Genomic DNA, 25,544 nt, shown 5'->3' with positions numbered 1-25,544 from the left:
GTGTCATTTGCAAAGACCCCACTTACATATTCGGATTTGGGATAATTCAGGTTGCATTGTATTAAAGTTGTCTTTATTCAAGCTCTGAAGTATCCATCTTCGAAAATTGATGGTAGAGTGGTGGGAATTGTGTAGAAGCAGCCTTGTAAACCACTTACAAGAGCTGATTTTTTTATAAAGACTTTAGCACATCTAGTTTCATATGCTTTTAAGAGGTTGACTTTCTGATTACCTTCCTAAAATAAGAAATAAAGCCTAGAAAACTGTAAATTTTTCCTGAATGGAGCAAAAACCCAACATTTGTTTATTTATTAGCAACCAGAATGATGTTAAAATAATGCCTAGGGGCTGAAGAGATGGCTCAGCAGTTAATGTGCTAGCCTATAAAGCCTAACAACCCATTTGACTGCCCAGTAACTCCATAAAGCCAGATGCACAAAGTGGTACATGCATCTGGAGTTCATTTATGCAGCTAGAAGCCCTGGTATTCCTATCCTCTGTCTGTCTCTCTTCTTTCTATCCCGCCCTGCTTCAAAAAATAAATAAAATAAATTTTATTTAAAAAACATATATATTTACTTATTTGAGAGACAGAGTCATAGAGAAAGGGTGTGCTAGGGCTTCCAGCCACTGCAACTGAACTACAGATGCATGTGCCACCTTGTGCATCTGGCTTACGTAGGTCCTGAGGAATCAAACCTGGGTCCTTTGGCTTTGCAGGCAAGCTTCTTAACTGCTAAGTGATCCCTCCAGCCCCAAATAAAATACTTTTCAAAAGTAATGCCTCAGAGAAAGGCCACGTGTGTGTACAAGGTTGATTCACATGGATAGAACACATTGCAATCATTTTATAGAGTAGGAATTTAAAGGTATCAAAAATAGAGTTAGTCATACCACAGATGATAAATACCATTCTGTTCTCCTTTGCCTGAGGTCTGCTAGTTGGTAAAATTTCTGATGGTAGCAAATCTTTCTTGATCTTTTCATTCTCCCGTCCACCATACAGCCCCTTGGACATATGAGCTGTCAATAGATATTTGTTCAATTACATTGAATTTGTTTTAAGCAGACTCTAGGTTTTAAATTGCCCTCACTTTTAAAGTCTCGAGATTAAAAAACTATTTAAATAAGTCTGTTTATAGTTTTGAGTTGGAAAAAAATGAAAATATTTTTCTTAGGGGCTAATAAAGATAGCCAGTGGGGTGGGGAGAACCCACAAAACACAAACCACCCAGTTCATGTATTTGTGAGAGCCCAAATCCCCAGGAATGAGAAGATTTAGCTAATCTTTCCAATCACATTCTCCCTGCTTCCCCACCCCCATCTCCTTGGAATTATGTTATCTCTGCTAGTCTTAAAAGCTCAGAAGCCTTTTGAATTGGGGCAGCACTCAAAGAACTGTCAAGGGTCACCATGGAATATTAAAGGAGAGTGGATTACAGGAGTGGGAGGGCAAAGAGCCGCAAGGACTGGACACTGCCATGAGCGCGCTAAAGGCAAAGGAGACTAGAACCCTGCTGCCCGGGCGGGCTGCTTGTGAGGGGAGGAGGCAGCTGTGAACAGCAGTCTCCAGCAGGCCCACTGCGGGCTGGGAGTAGAGGGGAGGAAAATACACATTAGTGAAATCAATTAGGCAATGGCCTTTTGAACAGAAGTAGGATGGCTCCTTTAGACAATGTGGAGACATCAAACTTGTAGAATAAAATTAAAAGCCAGAGATTGTTTTAATGCAGAGATAAAATTCTATGAAATGTACAGCCCCCTGACAGTTACTTATTCCTTAAAATAATAAAGCTTTAAGATTTATGGAGCAAATTCTTTCTCAAAGGACTTTGGAGTAATTTAGTTTTTCAAAACCTAACAGGTTTTTGACCTTTCTTCCATCTTTTATAGATATCGATTCTTGTTTTTGTTTTTCAAATAAAATCAATGGCTATTTAGTGGGGCTTATTATGTGCCCTGCACTGGTCAGCCTTGCGTTTGGAGGAGGAGGAGACAAAGGCAGGCACCAGCTTCTTCACAGCCTGACGGCGGGTTTATTCTGTGCATGTGAAGGGAGTGGACAGAGGTGGATCTGGATTCTCTTTGAAAATACGATGAAGGCTGAAAAGAGCTTCTCCTCTATGAGGTACCCAAATGTGCACACCTTGGCAGAGGGTTGCAAACCAAAAGAAGAGAGAAAACAATTAGGAATCTCTTGTTACTTTGTGGTCAGCCTGGTCTAAGCGCTATTGTGAATTATTTATTGAATCTGCAAAGCCAGCGCACGAGGCATTTTCCTCACAGACACAGAGGCCCTTGACCCAAGCTTTTCAGAGAGTAGAAGGTGACCCAGGTCTGAACACAAGCTGTATGGCCCCCGTGCTCATCCACTCACCAAGGAATTGTGCAGTGGGGGGTCACATGTTCCTTGAGTGAAGTGGCTACAGAGAACACACTGTAGTCTCAGGGGTGTCTACCTAAGTTATACAGTCAGACCCTAGATACTTCATTGCCACATGCTAGAGCCATGATCGGCAGTTTTACCATCGCTGGAAGAGGAGCAGCGCAGGCCGTGGTTGTGCGGTGCCCAGCCAGCCTGCCCAGCCTGAGGAGAGACACATCAAGACCTGGCTTATTACAGGTGAATCTGGACCCAACTTGACAGGATACTTTGAACACAGTAAAGTTCTAAACTGGATTTTCAGGAGTATTGGTCTGTCAGCAGGGGGCAGGATAGATTTTTCTATTTATTTATGGAAAATTGAAACTATAAGAAACCAGATATTTTGTAAAGAAAAAGTTTTTCTCCAATTCTACATGTGTCATCATTCAGATTTGAAGTATAGAATCAGAGACACACACATATTTAAGATACTAGTTTAAATGACAAGATGAGAACATTTATAATGAAGTCATAGTGTAAATGCTCTGTGTGTTTGAACGAGTAGCACCCGAGAGACCATGAAGAGGCTGAGGGGAATTTGTGGCAGGCTGCAGGCAGTAAGGTGGGAAGTCCTCCACACAAAACCCATGCGGACGGAGCTGCTGAGCCCAGGGGAAGGGGCTCTCTTGCTCTTCCAGCTCCTCTCAGCTTTTCAGAGTTTGCTTCATTGAGTTCCAGAAGTTTGAAAGTAGTTTTTCTGTCCTTCTACTTCTTGAAACAGGGTGTTAGGGGTTCAGGAAAGCCCTTGAACCCTTAGGTTCATGTCTAATTTGATCAAAGATTTTAATAAAGTAAGACCAAGAAGGATAATTTTTAAATTGTTATATTTATTTAGGAAAGTACAGAACCAAAAGAAGAAAAATGAATATGTCCATATGGCCTGTGGTGGGCCTGGAGAAATGTGGAGGGGACAGAAAAGGAAGCTCAAGGAGTTCCTGCCATGTGGAGAGCAGGAGACGTAAAGAGCCCACGTGGAAAGTAAGGGCTGGGGTTTATCTCCTTGCCTTGGCCCAGCCTGGCTGAGGAGAGGCGAAGTTCACCAGAAGCTAGAGGTTCACCAGTAGTCAGGCAACCCAGAGAAAGTTTGCCCTCTCCCCACACATGCATTTATTTATTTTTATATTTTATATTATTTTTATTTTTATTGACAACTTCTATAATTGTAAACAATATCCCATGGTAAGTCCCTCCCTCCCCAACTTTCCCCTTTGAGACTGCACTCTCCATCATATCTTCTCCCCCTCTCAATAAGTCTCTCTTTTATTTTGATGTTCTGTTCTTTTCTTCCTATTATGAGGGTCTTGTGTAGGTAGTGTCAAGCACTGTGAGGTCATGGATATCCAGGCCCTTTTTGTCTGGAGGAGCACGTTGTAAGGAGTTGTGCCCTTCTGTTGTCTCTTACATTCTTTCCACCACTTCTTTCACAATGGACCCTGAGCCTTGGAAGGTGTGATTGAGATATTTCAGTGCTGAGCACTCCTCTGTCACTTCTCCATACCATGGTACCTTCTGAATCATCCCAAGGTCACTGCCATCTGAAAAGAGAAGCTTCTATAACTAAAAGTGACAGTAGCATTAATATATGGGTATGACCATTAAAAGAAGTGCTTACTGAACAGTTTGGTGAGCATAGTATATAAATTTAGCCATTTAGCAGCAGATGTTATACCCCTAGGGCTCATGATGACCCTTTTTGTAGGTTTTCAGTATCAGGGATGTATTCTATCCCATGGAGCAGTCCTCTAGTCAAAGTAGAGGGCAGTTGGTTTCCCCTATAACAGATGTACCACTATTGCACCTATTGGCTCATTTGGCCTGACTGACAAAATATAAGGCTTGCAGTGTCTACTGTTGGGTATCTTCACTGGTGATTTCTCTCTCTCCCATTGAACTGCATGCAGCATGGCTTTTTCCAGCTTTTTGTCAGCTGGTCTACATGGAGGAGGTTTTTAGCTCAGCTCCAACAGGATTTCTCAGTGACCTTGCAGCCCAAGTATGTGGAGCCTTCAACAATAGGGTCTTACCATCTATTTCCTGGTGGGAAATGAAGGGTCTCGGCAATGGCCTATAATGTTTTGGGGGCATTAGGGACCTCCCTGGCCATCAACTCACTGAAAGGTATCCCATCCCTGGCACTGAAAATTTTCTAGTAACAATCTATGGCTTTTGTGTGTTCCATTGTCCAAAAAAGTAGGTTTCCACATTACTTATTTATATCCCCTTAGAGTTTGATTCATCCTCCCTCCACCTTTCCTTTATTCAATCTCTTCCCCTGACCTCACTTAGGCCTTTTCACCCCCATTAACCTGTTCTTCTACTTACATATATACAATACCATCCTATTAAGTCTTCCCCCTTTCTATTCCCTTTATATCTCCTTTCCAGCTTGCTGGCCTCTTCTACTGAATTTTCTTCCTACTCACACAGAAGTCCAATCATTTGCAGCTAGGTTCCACATATGAGAGAGAACAGGTGACGTTTGGCTTTCTGGGCCTGGGTTACCTCACTTAGTATAATCCTTTCCAGATCTATCCATTTTCCTGATACATATGTATTTATAACCTTTTGGTGGTGGGGTTCACCTTCTTTCTCAGGTGAGCCAGAGAGAGACCATTGATTGGTCTGGGCTAGAGGCTGGCTCAGGAAGAGGCCAACCATGATGCCAAGTTCTGAAGTCTGAACTTGACCAACCACAATGTCAGGATTCTGGAAAAAGATTTCTTTCCAAGCGAGGAGTTCAAGTATGGAAAAACAGGCTTAAGGAACTAGGCAAAGACATAAGACATCAGATCATCCTTTAACTGCTAGCAAGTGTAGACCTTCCTGCCTTTTTACTTTTAGGGGCCCAATTACCCTAACTGCTTAACAAAGATACTTGACTCCCCTCATTCCGACCTTGGGGAAAGGATGCATTTCTTTTCCTTTCCACAGTTGCTATTATATTCTCTATTTTGTCCTGTGGTAAAGCATGGTAACACAATCACATCAACTAAATTCTCTTCCACATCTGGAAGACTGTGTGTCAGGTGTATGTGTGTGTGTGTGTGTGTGTGTGTGTGTGCATGCTCACATGCACAAATATGCATGTGTGTGTTTGTACAAGCAGAGCCTGGGAGGGCTGGGATTTATATGATGTCATTCAACATAGTTAAATATGATCTGAAAACATAAAAAAGGCCAACCAAAGGTAGTCATCACCCTTAGCCCTCCTCTCTCCCAGCCACATCCTCTCTCCTTTCCTCTTCACTATCAATCAGCCAGAACACAAGGATTGGGAGCTTGGTTTTCATCAGACATATTGCTAAGTGTTAGGGATTCTGGGACATGGCTGCCTGCCCAGGATTCAGATATCTCAGCTATAATATCTATCACCCAACTGCTTTGAAAGGTACAGAATTAACCAATAAAATAACTGTCATGATTTTATCACATCTGTGATGCAACATGGGTAGACCAGAAACCTGCTCTTCAAGTATCTTAAAGGCTTCATACAGAATAAATGAGTGAAACCAATATAGTTCCAAAATCAGAGAATGAGCAGTTTGGTCATTCCCCACCTCATTTTGAAGTCCTAGAGGCAACACCCTACAAACCTTTAAGGCTGTCAGTTGTCAGCTTAAAAACCCAAGGACTTAAGATCAGTTCTTTCCACTCTGGGAGTTGATTATGTCACCCACTTTTACAGATGTTGATCATGTACACACACACATGCACACACACACTCACACACCTCTGCTAGAAAATTTAATATGCTAGTAGATCAGCTTTATGTAGAACAGAAATTTATTTATTTGTTAAAATTTTCATTTATTTGCAGGCAGAGAGATACCAGAGAGAAGAGAGAGAGAGAGAGAGGGAGGGAGAGGGAGAGAGAAAGGAAAGAAGGAAGGAAGGAAGGAAGGAAGGAAGGAAGGAAGGAAGGAAGGAAGGAAGAAAGAAAGAAAGAAGGAAAGAAAGAAAAGGAAAGAAAGAATATTGGCACTCCAGGGCCTCTAGCCAGTGCAAACAAACTCTAGGTGCATGTGCCCATGTGCCACCATGTGCATCTGGCTTATGTGGGTACTGGAGAATTAAACCTCAGTGCTTGTGATATTAGATAATCTCTTTTTTGTAACCTTTTGGAAACTTCATACTCATATTGCTAAATGATCAGGGCCTGAGTCCCCTTTGAAACCATGTGACCATGACAAATTCATGAACATAGAGTATGTGTATGCCCCATACTCCATTACTGAATGTCCAGATCTAGATGAGTCTGGATTGAACTCTTCTTTTTTATTTTTATTTTTTATTTTTTTTTAATTTTTATTTATTTATTTGAGAGCGACAGACACAGAGAGAAAGACAGATTGAGGGGGAGAGAGAGAGAATGGGCGCGCCAGGGCTTCCAGCCTCTGCAAACGAACTCCAGATGCGTGCGCCCCCTTGTGCATCTGGCTAACATGGGACCTGGGGAGCCGAGCCTCGAACCGGGGTCCTTAGGCTTCACAGGCAAGCGCTTAACCGCTAAGCCATCTCTCCAGCCCTTCTTTTTTATTTTTTGAGGTAGGGTCTCACTCTAGCAAATATTGACCTGGAATTCACTATGTAGTCTCAGGATGGCCTTGAACTCACAGTGATCCTCCTGCCTCTCCCTCCAGAGTGCTGGGATTAAAGGCGTGCACCACCACGTCCAGTTGGATTGAATTCTTTAATGACAGTGTTGTACAATGGCAGCAGATGGGTTGATGTTGCTGTTAGGTTGTCAACACCCATGCCTTTCTTTCTCCATGGAAAAGAAGACATGAAGCATTGTTCTTGCCATTATTCAACCTCCACTGGGCAAGGGAGCTGTAGGAGTGCTTTGTGGAAGTCCAGAACAGACAGACTCTTGTTTAGCTGGTTGCCTTAGGTCCATATCTCACTTGTTTTCTCATTGTGTGATTAAATATAGCTATGTTTAATGTTTCCTGTTGAGTCAGAGTTACCTTAAAGTGTAGGAGCAGTGAGGGGGCAATGTGGTACTCATGGTGGCACTTAAAGAAGGACAGAGATTCTAAGTAAAATACTGATAGGGAAAGGGGGAATCAATATTATCTGTGATTCAACCAAAAGACAAGAAATGTTTAAGTCGTGGCCATATGCAAAATATCACTAGTGAGAGAAATGTGAACATTGACTCAAAAGCAAACCAGATAGTCTACTGTATTACATTGTTCCTTTCAAGATGATTGTGTATATTGACTTTAAGTAAATACCTCCTAGATATAATATTGTGCATGAGTAAAGCAGGCAAATACACTTTGCCAAAGGCATCTTCTGAACATGGGCCCTAGGTCTCATTCCACTGGGCAAGGGCTTTGTTTTCCTTCAAGACAGTGTTTTTCTCCAAGACCTCGTATTGAAGGTCATTGTCCAATATGCTGGGTTGTGCTGCAGATAGTGTAAGCCAAAATTTTCATAGACTACTCTTCTGCTTAGTAGATAATGGTAGTCAGCAATGACTCAACCCCTTGCTGTTTGACTATAATAAAAACAAGTGTTCAAACTGATACCTTTTATTACCAAGCATCTCCAGAGAGTTTATTCGACTTGTCTGTAAATGTGATGAAGTCATATCTGAGTGTCATTTTAGGTGAATCTAGGGAATCTTCATGGAAGGTTCATAGCTAAAAATATATCCAGTCTCCAGATGCAAGATCTGCTTCTGTCAGTCAGCACCTCAAAGCAAATAGTCCCAGATCCAAAGGCTGGACTTTGGAATGTTTCAAGTAAGGTCCACAGGAACCTAACCTCAAGTACATAGGCGCCAGAACTAGTAAGACACTTAACATTCTATGATCCTGTTCAAGGATGTGGAATGTCAACAAAATATTTTAATCAGTACATAATCTTCCATATAACTAATTTAATCAAATTAAAACCCATTTAAAAAAATTATTTTATTTATTTGAGAGAGAGAGATAGACAGATAAAGAGAGAATGGGTGTGCCAGGGCCTTCACCCACCGCAGACAAACTCCAGACCATGTGCCCCCTTGTGCATCTGGCTTACGTGGGTCCTGTGTAATCTAACCGGGGTCCTTAGGCTTAACAGGCAAGCACCTTAACCGCAAAGCCATTTCTCAGCCCTTAAAACCCATTTGTTCCCTTTAATAGTGCTGATCATTAAGCTATCAACTGTAGCATAATAAACATGAATGATACTAAATATGCTATTATACAAATACATACTAGATATAATATATAGATATATACTAAATTTTATAAATGTGTTATACTAAATATAAACATATAGGATGAGGGAGTGTTAGACAGTGAACATAGTTGATTTAGTTACAGTTGCCAATGGTCAAACTTATAGAAAGGCCATTCTGATTAAATACTAGCCCTGGTTCATGAGTAAAACTGATGACATTCAAATGGACAAACCAAGATTAGAAGGAGTCTGCACATTTTTCTGTTTATAGGCAGATAGTAAATATCTGAGGAATTCCATAAGACAAAATCCAGACTGACCCTGAATAAATTATTCTGCTTAGGAAGAAATAGCTACCCTTAAGCAAAAGATACTCCTGAGGAGTCCTCTGCTCTGACACTAACACCTAGCACTGCGTGGAAGTGAGCCCTTAATCCTAAAGGGGAGATCTTGATGAGGTATCACCCCATTCACTATGGTATTAGTCTTCTTCACCCTCACAGGCTTAGTGACTTCTACTTCAAACCTAATGCACTGAGAAAACCCAAATCAGAGCCCTTCACGGTGGAGCAACACTGTAGAAAACAGTTCACCTGTATAATGTTCTGTCTTTCAAAATGTATTCACATACATTACATGCACATTTCCTCATGCAGGTCTCACAATATCTCCCAGGAGATGAAGAAAGTACCATTAGTATAGAATCCAAAACAGAGGAAGCAGTTATTCACTTATGATCCTATGAGCAATTACTACCAAACTGAGGAACACACATAAGGCTTCATGTAGCTACGTGAGTAGACCACTATCTGAGCTCAAAATTCCTTTCAAATTTTGAATGCCTTGCTTGTATTCTGAGTACATTTAGGCATTTTGGAATAGGATTAAGTAAATTTCAACCCCACTAACTTGAATAGAGAAGGGAGTAGAGATAAGAATGAGAATGTTGGATTGAGGAATTAAACCCAGATTTTTAAAAAAAAAATGTTTATTTTTATGTATTTATTTGAGAGTGACAGACACAGAGAGAGAAAAAGACAAATATATATATATAGAGAGAGAGAATGGGCATGCCAGGGCCTCCAGCCACTGAAAATGAACTCCAGATGCATGTACCCCCTTGTGCATCTAGCTAACATGGGTCCTGGGGAAATGAGCCTTGAACCCGAGTACTTAGGCTTCACAGGCAAGCACTTAACCACTAAGCCATCTCTCCAGCCCTAAACCCAGATTTTTACTAATACTTTACTGTGCAAACCTACTGAGGGACAACCAAGTGCTTATTACGGGCATATTTATAATTAATTTCACTGAAATTCAGATCTCTACTGAATATTTGATAGAAAAGTGAGATTTACTTCTTTTTATTCAAAATTATTTTTGTAGTGCAAAATAAGATATTTGAAATAAAATAATCGTAGATGGATTTGTCATGTTGTTAATGTTCTCTGATTTTTCTTCAAAAATGTAAATAATAAATACATATGCCTACATTAATTAAAAACAACATAAAAGTTAAATTAAAAATGCTTAAACTTTGGGGAAGAAATCGTTAGTACATCAATGATATCCCAAACTAAACTACTTAACATTTGTTACTTGATAAAGGAATGAAGAAAAATTATTTTCTTCATGAGTAAAATACAATTCACTCACAATTTTTTTTTAATTTGAAAGAGAGATAGGGAGAGAGAGAGAGAGAGAGACAGAGAAAGAGAGAGAGAGATAGAGAGAGAGAGAGAGAGTGAGAGAATGGGCATGCCAGGCCCTGTAGCCACTGCAAATGAACTCCAGATGCATGTGCCACCATGTGCATCTGGCGTATGTCGGTACTGGGGAATTGAACCTGGGTCCTTGGGCTTCACAGGCAAGTGCCTTAACTGCTAGACCATCTTTTCAACTTTTATTTTTTTCTAAATCCACTACTCTTTCTTCCTTTTAATTATTTTTTTATTTTGATTTTTACCTGTTTCAGTGGGAGAAATTAAATACAAGATGTGATGTATTTACATGATAATTTGATTATAGATAATTTGTTTTTAACCTTATTCCCCCCCCAATATAAATTTGCACTATAATATGGGAAAAATCCAATATACATACATATATATGTATATGTCCAGTATATATATATATATATATGGACATAGTGCTTTGCTGAGCTCATGACATCACTGTCTTTGGTTTCTTGGACTATAGTGAGAGTAATTATGCTTATAGAATCTCTGTTCATTAAATAACTAGTGATCTTGAGCTGAATTCTTATATCTTCATCTGGTATTATTTTTGATAGCCTGGTAAAAGCTCATGTTGAATTCTCAACCTTACTCTAGTGTCCTGTACCTAATCTTTAGATAAAACTTTTGCAGCAGAAATATACTGGGATATATCTAGATTAAATTATATTTGAGGCCATCAAAAATTAGTATGTAATGAGAGTATATTCATTTAGTACATCCCCTAAACTACACATGAATGTTTGATGGCTTCACATAGACTTTTAAGGAGTATTAATTAAGTAAAATTGTTGGAATGTGAGAAGCACTGGGCAGATAGTTCCTGATGGAAATCTTCTAGAATGTTATAGAATGATTAAAAATTGGTGCTACATTAGTGCATGTCATGGATGTAGGTGATTCTCCTATGAGAAAGGTTAGAAGGAAAAGCTTCCATGAGGAAGTAAGTTGAGGAAGGGTTTTCTACCTTGTACATTTCCCTGCTGTGATTGTTCATGTGAGTGCAAGTGCAGAATTCTTTTGTTGTAGAATATCTTTTTGGACAAGTATCTTGGGAGATATTGTTTATCTAACCTTTCCATTTTTCATATGAGAACTCCAAGGCCAACAGTGGTTGAATGGCTTTCTATGTTTATCTAGAGGCAGAAACTGAATGTAGCCTGGTACTGAACACTGTCTGATGTCCTATCTCTTGTACACATTGTCCCACAAGTTTTGCCTAAGCACAGTTAGCCAGAAAGGTACTGTGCCCACCATTCCATTGGAAAGAAGATACCACACAAGTCCTTGCTGGAAATTGGTTATCTAAGCTTAATGTGTATCACAGACATGCTCTGTGGTCCATAACTTGAGTCCTGGGATAAACATGAGTTACTAAGTCCATGAGTCCTGGTTTTTCAATTATTAACTACTGTGCAGTGTGAAGGATTGCTGATCTTTCGAGATTAATCTGTTGGTGTTTGCAGTACAGCTTTACCAGTTAGCTGTGTGTCTCTGGATCAGGTCAGTCTACCTCTCTGAGTCTGAGTTGCTTGTCTATATAATGAAAGTAATAAAAATAGGGCAGTCACTTACTTAGTTTGAGGAACTCCAGATGTGACTCAAGAACTCGTCAAGTAAAAGCCTTCAGTGAGTGATTTTATTCTTTGACAATGCCTGAAGAAGACTTAATTACTGTACAATTTGGATGTTTGTTTATTGCCCCATTTTTCATTGTAGGTAAAGGAATAATTTTTGTTGAAATCTCACTGTCTTGGGTTCTTGGGTTACTGGAGTGGCCTGTACAGGCACATGCCATGTCCTACTCCTATGTCCTCAGAACTTGAACATCAGACCACTCACTTTCTCCTGCCAAGGTGATAACAAATGGCAGAGAACTCATCACTTCTCCTTCTGCAGTGGTAACAACTGCAAATGTTTAAGCAAGAAAGCTCCATCTGCTCTGCCTTAGTTTCAGTTTGACTAGCTACTTGCTGCAATAAGGATCCTTTTACAATGTGAGTGCATACTGGAAAATCCTGTCTTCAGTTGGCAGCAAAGATTCCACAGAATACCACTGTACTCTGGAGGGAGAAAACAACTTCCCTGCCAAGTACTGCTTGAAAGAGTCCCTCCTTATCATTCATAAGACCGGACTCAATGGTTCCTGCTTGTGACACATTTTCAAATGGATGCCCCCTCACCCTGGTGGCTGCAACTATAATTAAAAGCTGACTGCTGTCTGTCTCACTAGGGATTTATATACACACATATGCATATGTGTGTGTGTGAAAGTATGTAAATGTATGTGTGTTCTGCTGCATCATGAAAATTTGTAAAGTGTTTTGTAAAATGAAAAATCAAATGAGTAAGTCAAACTTTAATGTCAAAATGTATTGTCTAAGCTGAAGTCACTGAGAGGCACTAGTTGGGAACCTAGCCATGTATAAGGTGCATAAAAGTAATTTAAGAAAGAAGAGCTAATGGTCAGTGAACATAAACCATTTGCCATACATGCTTTGCACACATCAGCCAGACTGAGCATCTTAAAGATTTAAGTGCACTTGAACTTACCAGCTGCATTTGAGCTCTTCTGTGTGATTCAGGAATCAGCTTTGACCCTTCACAACTAAAGAAGACAATAGTCCTTCTTAGTATTCCTAAATATTCATTAACACAGGAATAATCCTGTGTGGTTTATCCTAGGAATGCCATTCCCAACAGAAGTTTACAATTAACACCACTTAAAAAAACTCATCAAATGAATACTGCATCCATAGAGACTGGGTGTTTCAAAGGAACAAGTCATATCTCTTCCTTTAAAGAGATTGAGTCTCTAACCTTTTATTAAATATTGAGTATTCTAGAATTTAAACCGGGGCTTTTTATCACATGATGCACACACTCCAAATGCTGAGGCCAAGCAGTGTCATTCCGTTCCTAGTCCTCCTGCCCACTCACTGAATGAGAATGGAAACACACATTCTTTAATATATAGGAAAGAAATCTGGGGAATGATTGAGATTCATGTGTCTCCTTTCTTCTCTGTGGCCTCCCCAAATGCCCCCAGCCAGGTACCCAGTGCTCCAAACCCTCGTCACTTACCCAGGGCTCCAGATGCTCATCTATCACCAGCAAATTTAGGCTGACAATACTGTGGATCGACCACATTGATTAGATTGATCCTATTTCAAATATTTACAATATAGTGGGACAAGCCTAATCTATTTTCTAAAGAGTTCAAGGTAGGTATCACGGTTTCAGAGGGGGAACAATGGAGGAAGGTTTGCGGTTGCTATCTACAATAATCTGATGTTGACAGAGAGTAGTATTTTATTTAGTAATTAACAGTGTAAAGGGGAGAGGAGCTGTCATGTTGGTTCCTAAGCTGGGGAATGTGATGAAAGATGATATCTGCGATCTCATCCTTTCCACTTGTTTAGGATTGTCAGGATGAGAAATGTCAGCATTATGAAAGCTCGGCTCTGCTCTTGATATGATAAAACCTTCAAAAGCCAGTCTTTCCCTCTCCCTCATCCCCCTCCTTTCTTGCTCTCTCTGCACTTGCTTTTTTATTTATCCTGTTTTGTTAGATGGCAGAAATATAATTCTTTTCTTTCTTCCTATTATAAGCCACCATTTTTGTTTTATTATATGTTTCACAACCCCTAATGCCCCACTGAAAATTACCTTGTTAAATGACAGTGTTTCAAAGCCATGAATCCTTTCCACCATTCCCTCAGAGGTTTGAAACAGTCAACAGACTGTAAAGAATAAATAATAAAAAAGTATTGATTATTTTGATGACTGTGAGATTCAATTAAGTATTAATTTTGCCCTCCAGTGGACCTATCAAGGTATTCAAAAGGGAGGTTTCGGCTCAGCTAAATGCGTGCTGAGTGCTTCAGCCTTAAATAGGGAGAAAATGTGTTTACCTCCAGTATTTGAAGAAGTGCATTGATGCACAGAGTCCAATATTTAAGTGCTGTGCAAATTAAGCCCTGGTGACAGTGACATTGTTTTCAGTGGTATGAGTATTGACTAAAGAAGTGCATTTGATGACAGCTTAAACTATTTGTATTGATTAACATTTTCATAGATTATCATGTGTCATATCAAATTCACTTTTCAGGCATGAATACATTTAGAAAAAAAGCCTCCAGGCGTAGCACAAGCATGGTGGTGGTGGGGCCAGGAGCGAGCGCCCACCTGCTCCTCAGCGTCACCTGTTTCCTGCTCAGGAACCATTTAAGCATGAACTTGGCAATAAATAGCTCCAAGATCATGAAAAAGGGCACTTCTTGCTTTTCTCTTTCCTTCTGCATGCTGAGATTGGTGGGCAAAGCAATCTTATGCAAGCTAATTTGTGAGTGGACTGGAAGGATCCTTTTGGAAAACATTTCTGATCCTAACATGCCCTCCTCAATGAGCTGAAGACAAAGCAGATTCTAAATTATCTGGGCAAAAAGTTTTTCTGTTTTTTTTTTTCCCCATTGGAGGTGATTTTTGTTTCCTTTTTCTTTAATGCTCTGGGCGCATGATGCTCTAGATAAGTGAATTACTGAACACAGTTTGTAAGTATTTTCCCACTTCCTTAAAAAATTTAGACCAATTTTTTGTATATTTTGTTGTGTATTGATTGTTTTAAATTGCTCCTTTGATTTGGGGTCTGCTATGTCCCCAGTCTGGGACAACTTGTAAGGGTATCCATTGAATTTACATAAGAAATATCTTTTATTCCCGCTGAAAGCATTTTTGCGGTCTCTTTTCTCCCTGTCTCTTTTCTCCGCTCTTGGGATAGGGTTTAATTGCTTCTCCCCCAGGGAGAAGCTTCTCATTCTCAAAAGGTACCTTGCTGAAATACAAACCCAGCACTTTCTTTTCCTAAGGCATTAAAGACAGAACAAGGTGTAAAAACATTCGCACAAAAGAGCATCCCACAATTAACGCTGTGTTGGTTTAGGTTGCCTTCAAAGTTTTTTTTTTTGTTTTTTTTTTTTAATTTTTTTTCTTTTTCCCTCCGAAGCTCCTGAATGTCTCACATGCTAGTTGAGCTTTAATAGGGTGGGGAGTAATGGAGAACTCATCGAATCTGTAATAGCTCTTCACTTGACTGCAGCCAGCAATAACAGCGGGAGCAGGCAGAGATAAGAGAGGAGAGAGGGAGTGTGTGTGTGTGTGTGTGTGTGTGTGTGTGTGTGTGTGTGTGTGTGTGCAAGACAGGAGAGGGAGAGAGAGGACACGCACTCTAAAGCTGCCACTTTTTTTTTCCTCCCCTTCACTCTTTCCCCCCATCCTAGGATCCAATGATAGCTGGACAAGTCAGTAAGCCCTTGCTGTCAGTGCGAAGTGAAATGAATGCGGAGTTGAGAGGTGAGGACCAGGCTACTTCCGACAGCGAGCCACAGGAGCCCCTGCTCGCGCCTGTGGAATCAAATGACAGCGAGGACACTCCCAGCAAGCTCTTCGGTAAGTCTGTCTAGGTGTTTCATTCCGGTCCTTCCATGCTGCCCAGAAGAGCGGTCCAGAGCCTAGGCCCCCTCTCCCACTGTGGCTCATTCAGTGTTCTTGCAAGTGCTAAAGAGGAGCTTCTGTGGACGAGGTGCGGAGCAGAGGCAGCTGGCTGGGAGGATGTCTTAAAAACTTTTACCAAGAAGGGACCATGCTGGCTGCCCATTCAGACTAGTGGAATATTGCTGGTGTTCCTCAGGCTGAAAATTATTATTTTTTTTAAGAAAAAGAACTGACAATGGTAATAATAACCAGGAAATTAGTTTCATTGTGAGAATTGGTTTAGCATTTATTGAATAAATATCGACTCTATTTCGGGTTATTTCACAGCCTTTTGTTAAGGGGAAAGAAAGGAAAGAGTTATTATCTGTCCTCAAAAGACAGAGAGGAAGACTGAAAAATGTCAATGCCAACCGTGCAATGCCAGGTAAACAAAGGTGGCTGCAGGAATTGCTCAAAGCAATAGCATTTTGTCATCAGAATGGGTGTTTCTTCTTTAAAAGGGTGTTGGGGAAAGAAAATAGGACCTATTAGCTTTATCCTACCCTGCTCCCCTCATCATTATGTTTGTAGTGCCTACTAACCAAGGAGACAGCATGGGACCTTTCAGAATCTTTGTTTCATAAACAAACAGTGACAGTTCACCAAAGACATCTGTCATTCAAACAGAGGCCATCTGAGTCAACTCCAGCAACTGTGGTCTCTAGAGAAGGGACCCGCGGTGGAGGTGTATAGGTGATGGGTCCTGTGGACGCCTCTGCGGGAGAAGCGCTTGGTGCCACATTAGGTTTTCAGAACAATTGCCCTTTAGCAATTGCTCTTAATGATTTTCAAGCATGTGTGTGTGTGTGTGTGTGTGTGTGTGTGTGTGTGTACTTCTGTGTGTGGATATATATATATATATATATATATATATATATATATATATATATATATTTAGCTTGATATAAACATATGTAGAGAACTGCTTGCTCTCAAGTTAAGACAGTCATGAGCCTGAACTTTAAAGAAAAGCAGCAACATTGCATAAGCCCCTTGTGAAGTGTCAAATTAGTTTAGGAAATAGATTTCTTTGAGCTTATTCAAAGGAAGCTGCCTTGAGAGCCAACTTTATCAGAGGAGCTCCTCTCACTCCAAATACCCAGTCAGCATTAGAGAGATGCTGTAAGCAGACATTGCTTTTTAATTTTTCTGTTGCAAAGTTATTTATTTGTACTTAAGAATACGATAGTTTGAGTTTTAAGAACTTTTGTGATTACCTTTTCTTTAAAAGGGTATTTACCTGATAAAAATTTCCCAACCTACTCAATAAGGTTTTAGCATTTCTACTCCAAAGAAGTACTCTGTTAAAAATCTAAGTTTTCTCTGTGTAGGAAGAATTATATCCTAAAATATTCATTTGATTTTAAAGGCTACTGAGAGCAGTCAGATGGAGTTACAAACCACAGGAAGGGCAGAAATCCATGTTCAAGCTTCTCTGGTGTTGAGTATACTAAAATGAGCATTTCAGCCTTTAGAAAGTAATCAGGCATCAGTTCAATGTAGCTACAGATGTTAAATTATTTATGCCAAACTTTATATGCATTTTTTTTCATGTGAATACATTTGGTAAGCTTGGGTTTATGGGCCCACCATGTTTTCTTTCAATGACAGTAATGAAATGATGATTGATTTGACTTCTTAGCATTGACTGAGATTTCTCAGTGTTGAGCTTGTTACAAATCTTGTGTATTTTATGTCTATTGGTATGCATGTGCAGAGAAGTATGTTTCTAGAGTCCCAAGAGGGTCAAAGAAATTTGAATTTAAAGGTCTCTGAGAAAAACTATTAAGTGGAATTTTTCTGGGATGTCATATGCTTAGAAATCCTAGTTTAACTTAAAAAACAGAGTGGGCCTTAAAAGGCACCTATGTGCATTTTGAGATTCTCAACTTCTGATTTTGAGTAAGAATATCTGTATCATCAGTCTCAGGGTGTTTTGTATTCACTTGGTTGTCTTTCATCTCTAGACTATTTTGCAAATGCAATGTGAATCTTTCTAATTTTCTAATTAGGTAGAGAAGAAATAAGTTGATTTAATAATCTTGAAAACTTAAGAACAAATTGAAGACAATATCAAACAGATTATAGGAAGCACATAAAGGGAGAGTACCCCAAATGTTTTATATTGTTTCCTTGGTTAGTGAAACCTTTATATGCTCACTTTTGAATATTTCTAGGATTTGCAATTGGGAATTCTAGTTACCAAAACTTATTAAAAGTTCCTAAAATAATTTTTGTAACTTTGGTGATATAATTCATTTTACTTTTTGACATGAATCTATTCAAGTTTATATGTATTTTTAGGTGTTATTCCAATTATATTCTTTACTTGCTAATAAAGAACTGAGCTTTTCCTGGGTAGTTGAAGCCATTCATGTTTTCTCTAAATAAGGATTTTTCCACTGTTCACTCTCTCAAACCATCCCTGCTGTACCTTCCACCTCATACTGTTGAATACAGTGCTTCTCCAAAGAACAGAGCAGATTAGGGCAAATCATGTGTGCCTTGATACACTTAGTGTCATGGGGAATCATTACTCAACACATGGGGCAAAAAGAGCTCCGTTTTCTTTTTGCACCTGAAATTTCCGTATGAACAGATTTCTTTGAAGCCTATTCGCCCATCTGGGGTTGTTCACATTAGCAGTCCAGAGGACAAGCCTGTCTCTCTCACAGTATGCCACCTCAGCCCCAAACTGCAGGAGAGAGGCTAATACTGATGGCCTCTATAGATAAACAAAGAGAATTCCAGGAGCCACTGGGCTTTTTATGCCTCTCCTTAAATTGCACCTCTGCATTTAGTAGCATCCAAAGGGAAACATACTGTGCAGAATGTTTTCAGTGCTCTGAGCAGCTCAGATGCCAGGAGGAGGAGCAAGGAGCCATATGCCAGCCTAAGTAGAAAGTTCAGAAAAGGGCCCTTGTGTTTTATAAAGTAATTACATCAGAGGTAACGCTTTGCTTAACTTGAACAGCCATGGAAACTGAAGTACACTTAAGAGAGAGAAATCCACATTTCATTGAGAAACATGTGGTGAGGTAGTTCTCTGTGATATCATTAAGCGGTGCATTATTTGCTCATATAAAGCCCTGTAGAAAGATGAGCTCTGCTTCTGTTCATAAGAGTATTACGCTAAGCTCTGAACCGCAGGAAGCACCATGGAGTAGCGTGGGCATGCGTGCTGGGGGCATCATTAGCGAAGCTGGTGCTGTGTCTCATGGCGCTGTAACTGCATGATCAAATGAGTGATACTACACTGTATGTGACTAGTGATGTAGTACTGGAAACCATTCTCAGAGCTGGCCTTTGGCAAATAATCTCCAAGGGAAGGGGTTGCTGTGTTTCTCCGGTGACATTTATAGCACTCGTGTCAATGTGGTACTTCACTTTTAGTCATGCCCATCAAGAATTCAGTGTTCCACATTCCGTCAAGTTGGATGCTAAAATTCAAATGGTATCATCAACAACTCGGTCAGGAGAATGGCTGCAGAAACAGAAAAGTAATATATATTCCTGGAAAAAATATCTGTGTTAAAGTTTTCTTATGCTCTCTCGCCTGAAGAGTCTTATATCTCCCCTGCATATCTTTCAGATTTGAAAGATGATTTGTAAACAGTATTTCTCCTTAAGAGAATTCTCATTGTTTCAACTTAATTGTTGTGATTGCTTTCCTTCAGATTCCAGCCACCTTGGGCGGCGGTGCTAGTGAGGCCTCTCATTTGAGATGTGCTAACTATGATCTGGACAGAGCTCAGAACCTTGAACTGAGATTAAGAAGCAGCCACCACTTATGAACTCTGTACCTGAAAGTTTTAGTCATGTACTTGCTTTTCTCCTGTAATATTGTGGGGCTTTGTTCTAACTTGAAAGAAACTCTATGCCATGGTAGTTATGGGAACAGATACTTTCAATGTTACTTGTCTATGAACAATTATTAGGGGAGGGCTGGAAGTTTCACCAACAATTCCTCCATATTAGGAAGTATGCTGTTTGTTTTCTTTTACTTTGGCTGATCTTTATGCTAGAAACAGTCATTAGTAAAAAAAAAATAATTCAAACTGCCTTCCAGTTTGACTTGATTAGAATTTATAGCCATGGAGTCATTTTCAGTGACAAAGGGATCAAGGACTAAATTGTTTGTCACCCCCTGAGACAGTGGTGTCTGCAGGTCAACACGGAGGTCACTGTGGGGCTGGTCATGGGCGCTGCTTTATTGGTAAGATAGCCTCTTGCCTGTGTGTAAGTGGAGTCCTTACTTATGGACTAACTGTCTACATTACTTTATTTAAACGTGTCTCTCAAGGTTTCAGTACCTTGGGTGCTCATCACACTCTGATAACATATGCCTGTGCCAGTAATCAACATGTAGGACCTAAGCCCCAGAGAGCTAAGAGATGATGAGGAAGAATCTCTGGAGAAATATGTTCATTTAAAATATAGACCAGGATTCTATATATTTTTAATCTTTTATGTTTTATCGGTGGAAAATTCATGTTTATTTCACTGACATAACTGGGTTTTGCTAGGAAAACATTAAAACAAGTTATTTGTAAATCAAGACAGTAATTTGAGTAGTAGATTCAATGCGAAAGAAGCCAAGTAGGAATCAGTGGAACCCTTTATTTGTTAAGTAAGTGAGATGCATGAAAAAGTGTTTGTCAAAAGTGGATTACAGTGTAATAGTCCAACAAACCCTTTGCCTGTTGTTATCTGGCTAGTTGGGGGAGGTGCCCATTTTGATAGCTATCTTACACATAAGCAAAGCTAATGCATTGAAGTATTTTTTAATAAAAATCAGTGAGAGGCTGTGTATATTTAGACACATTTAGTTTGGTGGAAGTCCCCCCACCCCAATAATATCATGGTAATAATGAGCTGTAAATAAATCTTCTTTAAATATGGTTCTTGCATAACCTTTGGGAAAAATCTAGGTAGAAGAGTACCAGTGTTCAAACTCCTTACTGTATTCATTCAGTAACATGTTTATATCTAAGTGGTACTGCACTGGAAAATTGCATTATGTGTGAGTCAGGAGGGACGTTCAGAGTGCCTTTCTTTTTATCATTCTGCCATGCCCAGGGGCTCCAGCCAGGCCTCTGTTAAAGAAGAAAGTTCAGTATCGCAGTATCCAAGGATGCTGCATGGTAATGCATTAGCAAGGCAAAGGGCTGACGTGGCTTCACGTTTCTTCCTTTGATTTGGATGCTGTGGTGCGTGGTCATTTGTAGTAAATGGTTCCATAAGAACTTGGAAGTGGGACAAGGTGATGTGGCTAGCTAATCTGCACATTGTAATTTCTTTAAAAGATCCCACCTTGGCTTTTTGAATGTTTTGGAAGTCTCTGGCCTACAGGTTATCTGGCATTACGGTATTTTTGTAGTTTACTCCGCCTAGTCATAATAGAGGCACATACCAACTCTGTTTTCAGCTCCCAAGGCTCAATTGCCTTCTCTCATAGTCACCAAGTTTAGTTATAGAAGTAGCATTATTTTTCAAAATTGGCCACATAGAATTTTCTCACTTTAGAAATGAGATTTAAGCTTACTACTTCAAGCAAACTGTGTTTGCTATTACATAGTAAACATAATTTATGAGAGAACTGGCAATTTCTTTGATTGGCGACCTTGCCGGTTGATATTTTGGAATTAATAATACATCAGACATCACACATGAAGAAGAAAGTAGCTCTGAAGAGAACGCGTGTAGAGTTCGGCTCTGCTCTTGGTCGGCCCCTGATTACGCAGGTCTTTCTGGGAGTGGAGTGGCAATCACAGCAGAAGGCATATTTGCCCAAACGTGCTCCTGGTCACTTAACTCAGTTCTTGATTTTCTTATGCTAAAGAGAAAGATAGAAAAGTGTTCTTGCCAAACTGGCCCCCTGTCAGGGGGCAATCTGTGTAAAGTTTCCTGCTGTCAGGTTAATAAATTTTTAAAAAATATCCAAAGGCAGAGGTAGCTACGGTAAGCTCATAGTAACCGTTGCCATCCTCCCCTGGAAGCTTCTCTCTTTAATATCCAGCATGGCTCTGGAGTTGGTTTGTTTATTGTTTCTGAGGTGCTGTACTTGGTGCTGCTTTTGCTTCTCTTCTTGCCTTTTGTGCATACCCACTCCTCTCACTTTTTAAATGTTCATCGTTGAGATTTCAATGTTGTTTTCCTTAGAACTATAAACATGATTTAATTTTTAAGTGGCATTCTGCAGTTGGCATACAGTTATCATGCTCTGATTCAAGTGAGGTCCCAAATCTTTCACTATCTGGACTTGTCTTTGGGAATAACTCCAAATAATATGTAAAATTCATTCATAGAGGAATATTTGAGCATTGACATATGAAGGCATGGGATAATGTCTAATTATTGAAACAGACTCAATTCTTAATCTTTCAAATATAAGCTACCTTTGGATTGCCAGAATAGATTTCATAAAAATATATAAGATGAATGACCTTATTTGGTGACATTTGATATCCTGTGTTATATACTGATCTATCAGAAATGGACTAAGCCTTTTTTTCTGGCAGAGGCCAGAAAAAATAGCACTGAATCTTTTTGCATAAAAGAAAGTTTGTTTTCAAAAAAGTGTAAAGTCACTTTGCTTTATAAGAATTAAAAGACAAAAATATAAAAAGTCTGTTACTCAACATGCATACCTTGTGAGATCTTTTTAAGAATTAAATAATATTTATTTAAAATATTATTCCAAGTATATTATGTGAATGCCTGCTTTATTTCAGAATCTTAAAATCTAGATCACTCATTTTGACAGCTTTTTCTTTTTAATTGCCTAAAAGGTTGTATAGGTAGCAAGAATATACTAAAATTTCTGACATTAAAGGCAATCTAGAATATTGTGACTAGTGCAGTTTAAGTCACTTTTATTGGAGGACTATCATGTCATCAAAACCATTGGAAAATAAGATGAAAATGATCAGATTACAATAAAGGAAACTAACTAATGTAATTTACATAAACTACTTTTCAGGTTTTCTTGCTGAAGACCATGTGAAGTAAGATTCTCTAATGAAGCTTACCTTTATTAAGATGGTTAAACCTGGGAAAACAATCCAAATGAAGGTGGTTGGTTTAGTCTGAGAATGAGGAAAGAGCATGAAAGTATTTTTAGGAGACTTTTATCATGTACCAATGAGCTAACATGAAAATACTCAACAATTTAATAAACAAGTTTGTCTTACTTCATGTTTTTGGCATTAGCACTTCTTTATGCTTTTCTATAAAATAGTCAGTATTTTTCCTATATTGAAAGACTTTTTCAAACACCTTGTACTATTTTAATCTAATGAGGGGAAACAACCTAATTGTGCAAAAGTCTGTGGAAGTCACAAAGTCACAAAACATTTGTGTGCATCTATGGTGTGTCTTGCTGTCTAGTTCACTCTCAATATGCTGCTTCAAGTTGTCTCACTCAATTTTAGTGTGTATGTTTTTATTGTCATTCACACAATTAATAAAGGCTCACTTATAATAATGAACTTCCTTTTAGCTCATACTACCCACACAGCATTTACATGTTCCCCAGTACTGCTATAGGTTAAAGTAACAGTGTTCAGCTAACCCTTATCCATAAGTTAGCTGATGAAGGACCACTGGTGGTATTGTCTCCTTGAGTCATTCAGGCAGCTTGTGCTTGAGTCCAGCCCACTCTTTGCTGCTGCTGCTCAGGGACTGGAGGAGACAGCAGGATTTTCCAGAACTTGGGCAGTTTTTCAACAAAGCAATTTGAAGGCTTTTCTACAGTTTGAATTATAGAGAATATATACATTTCTAAATTATGTAAAACTCAGCCAAGCTGGGGAAAACACTACTGTCCAAATAATGACCCTAAATATTTATCTCTTTGTGGCATATCCATGCATCTTAACATAAGCATTTATTTATCCATTTGTTTTTCAGCAAATGGCATTTTCCCAAGATTTTAAGGACCATTTTTGTTAAAAATCCCTGTACAAGTTCCATGTGCTTAGGTGCACATTTGCATAGGTATGTAGGTGGTTGTGTGATGAACAACCAAGAAGTCACATTTTCATTGTATGCTATTGAAATCATGCTGCATTATTAATCTTTTGCAATTCTTGTGGACTACATATATGATCATTTGTCTTTTAGTAGTGGTATGTTAAGATTTATTTTTACAAGTTAATGTTTCAGGGGAAACACATTGCAGAAGAGAATTTTCTGTCAGAGAAGAGAGGCTAAGGGATTAATTTGATTTAAAAATGCAAACATTTGAAGCTGTTTAAAAAGCATGAAAAATTCTTATTGCAGAGTGATTTTTTTGCTAAAATCAACCAAGAGTAGAGAAGAATAAAAAAGTCAAGCATACTTTTCTGTATTTCAATGTGTTTGGAGGGGAAGGAGGGTGGGGATGGACTGTTTTCTTTCCTTCAAAACATCTATTTCATTTACTAAAATAACACTGAATAAAAAATGTGCCTGAAAGGAAACAATACACTCTGTGAAAAATAAGAAGAATGAAAAGAACATTGCACCAAGCCAACATTTTAATAGAGCCCTTTTAATTAAATCCAATGCTGCATTGTAATCTGTGAATGAGTAAATCTGGGGCAAGAATAATCTTGACAATATGAGAAAACTTTCACAATCATCAATATTTTATTTATTAATTGGCTCATTTTATTCTGCGTCCTAAGATCAAGGCAGTCTTTTATTTTAAATCTAAGAAATTGTTCAAATTTTTATGCAGACTGATTTGTTTCTTTACTTTAGTTTATAATCTACTTCTCCCATTATATTTTGTGTTCATAGTAATTTCTCAATGAGCTGATTGGAATCAGTGTGCAATTGGAAAAGTCTTAAAAATTATTTATCATGCTTCAAAAGGATTAACGTCTCTAGATGCCTGCTTTAAAGAAAGGAGTGAGTTGGGCGCTTGCTTATGGCACTGAGATGGGCTGGCAAGGCTAGGATGAGCTACAAGTCTTGTCATCTATACTATATCAATATGTTTTTATAATGATACAATAACCTGAGCCCGGAACACTTTATGGTTCTTTTGAGAATTCTTATGGATTCTTAGAGTGAGGAAGGTCTGAGAAAAGATCTTGAAAGCTTTCACAAACTCTGGCTGGGTGACAGAAACCAGCATGACCGTGATTTAGCTGTTAAGGAATCCTATTGACCGGGAACATCATTAAACTTTTAAGTTAAAACAAAACCACAACACAGATGGTAGATGTGAAGGGGAAAGAGTGCCCAAAGTGACCATGGAAATTAAAAAGTGACGGTTCTGAGATGAGGGCAAAAAGCAGCAGGCCCATTGTCAACCTCGATTTCCTGCTTCAAAACAAGATTTTGTTTGTGTGCTTTTCTGAATACTGCACGGGGTTTAGATATCTGTATTTGTGCACTTCCTTCATGGAATCTGTCAGAATTGATTGCTGCTCTTTCATTTTCCCTGGCTATTTTTAGTCAATGATAAATAAAGATTTGAATTGCGAATCTGGCATCAGTGAGAAACCAAACCAGAAACAGCAGGATGAGGAACTTTTCTTCGGTTTATGCACATGGAGCTCAGATCCCTCAACATTTGTAACACTGCTAATTTCTATGGGCCTTTTAAAATAAGCTTCCACATGAGCTCTCAAAGCCCATAAAAGTGTGGCATGTAAAGTAAATTGTTTGTCACTTGCCGATGA

At 39.1% G+C, this 25,544-nt stretch overlaps 1 protein-coding gene across 2 annotated transcripts in view; it reads left to right on the top strand.

Annotated features, from left to right (window-relative positions):
- The window catches only part of Pou6f2 (POU class 6 homeobox 2), a 482,646-nt gene that overhangs the window by 86,184 nt on the left and 370,918 nt on the right, over positions 1-25,544 (top strand). Inside the window, exon 2 of one of the 2 annotated variants that reach the window (XM_004668844.2) lies at positions 15,618-15,786. In XM_004668844.2, coding sequence (XP_004668901.2) covers positions 15,618-15,786 — 169 coding nt within the window. Of the gene's footprint in view, positions 1-15,617; positions 15,787-25,544 lie in introns of those variants that run through there. The other variant, XM_004668845.2, reaches the window with a different exon arrangement.

The sequence above is a fragment of the Jaculus jaculus genome, chromosome 16, assembly GCF_020740685.1.
Source record: "Jaculus jaculus isolate mJacJac1 chromosome 16, mJacJac1.mat.Y.cur, whole genome shotgun sequence".
NCBI classification, from domain to species: Eukaryota; Metazoa; Chordata; class Mammalia; order Rodentia; family Dipodidae; genus Jaculus; species Jaculus jaculus.
Note: the sequence above shows the minus strand (reverse complement) of the source record. Positions and strands in the feature narration are given on the sequence as shown.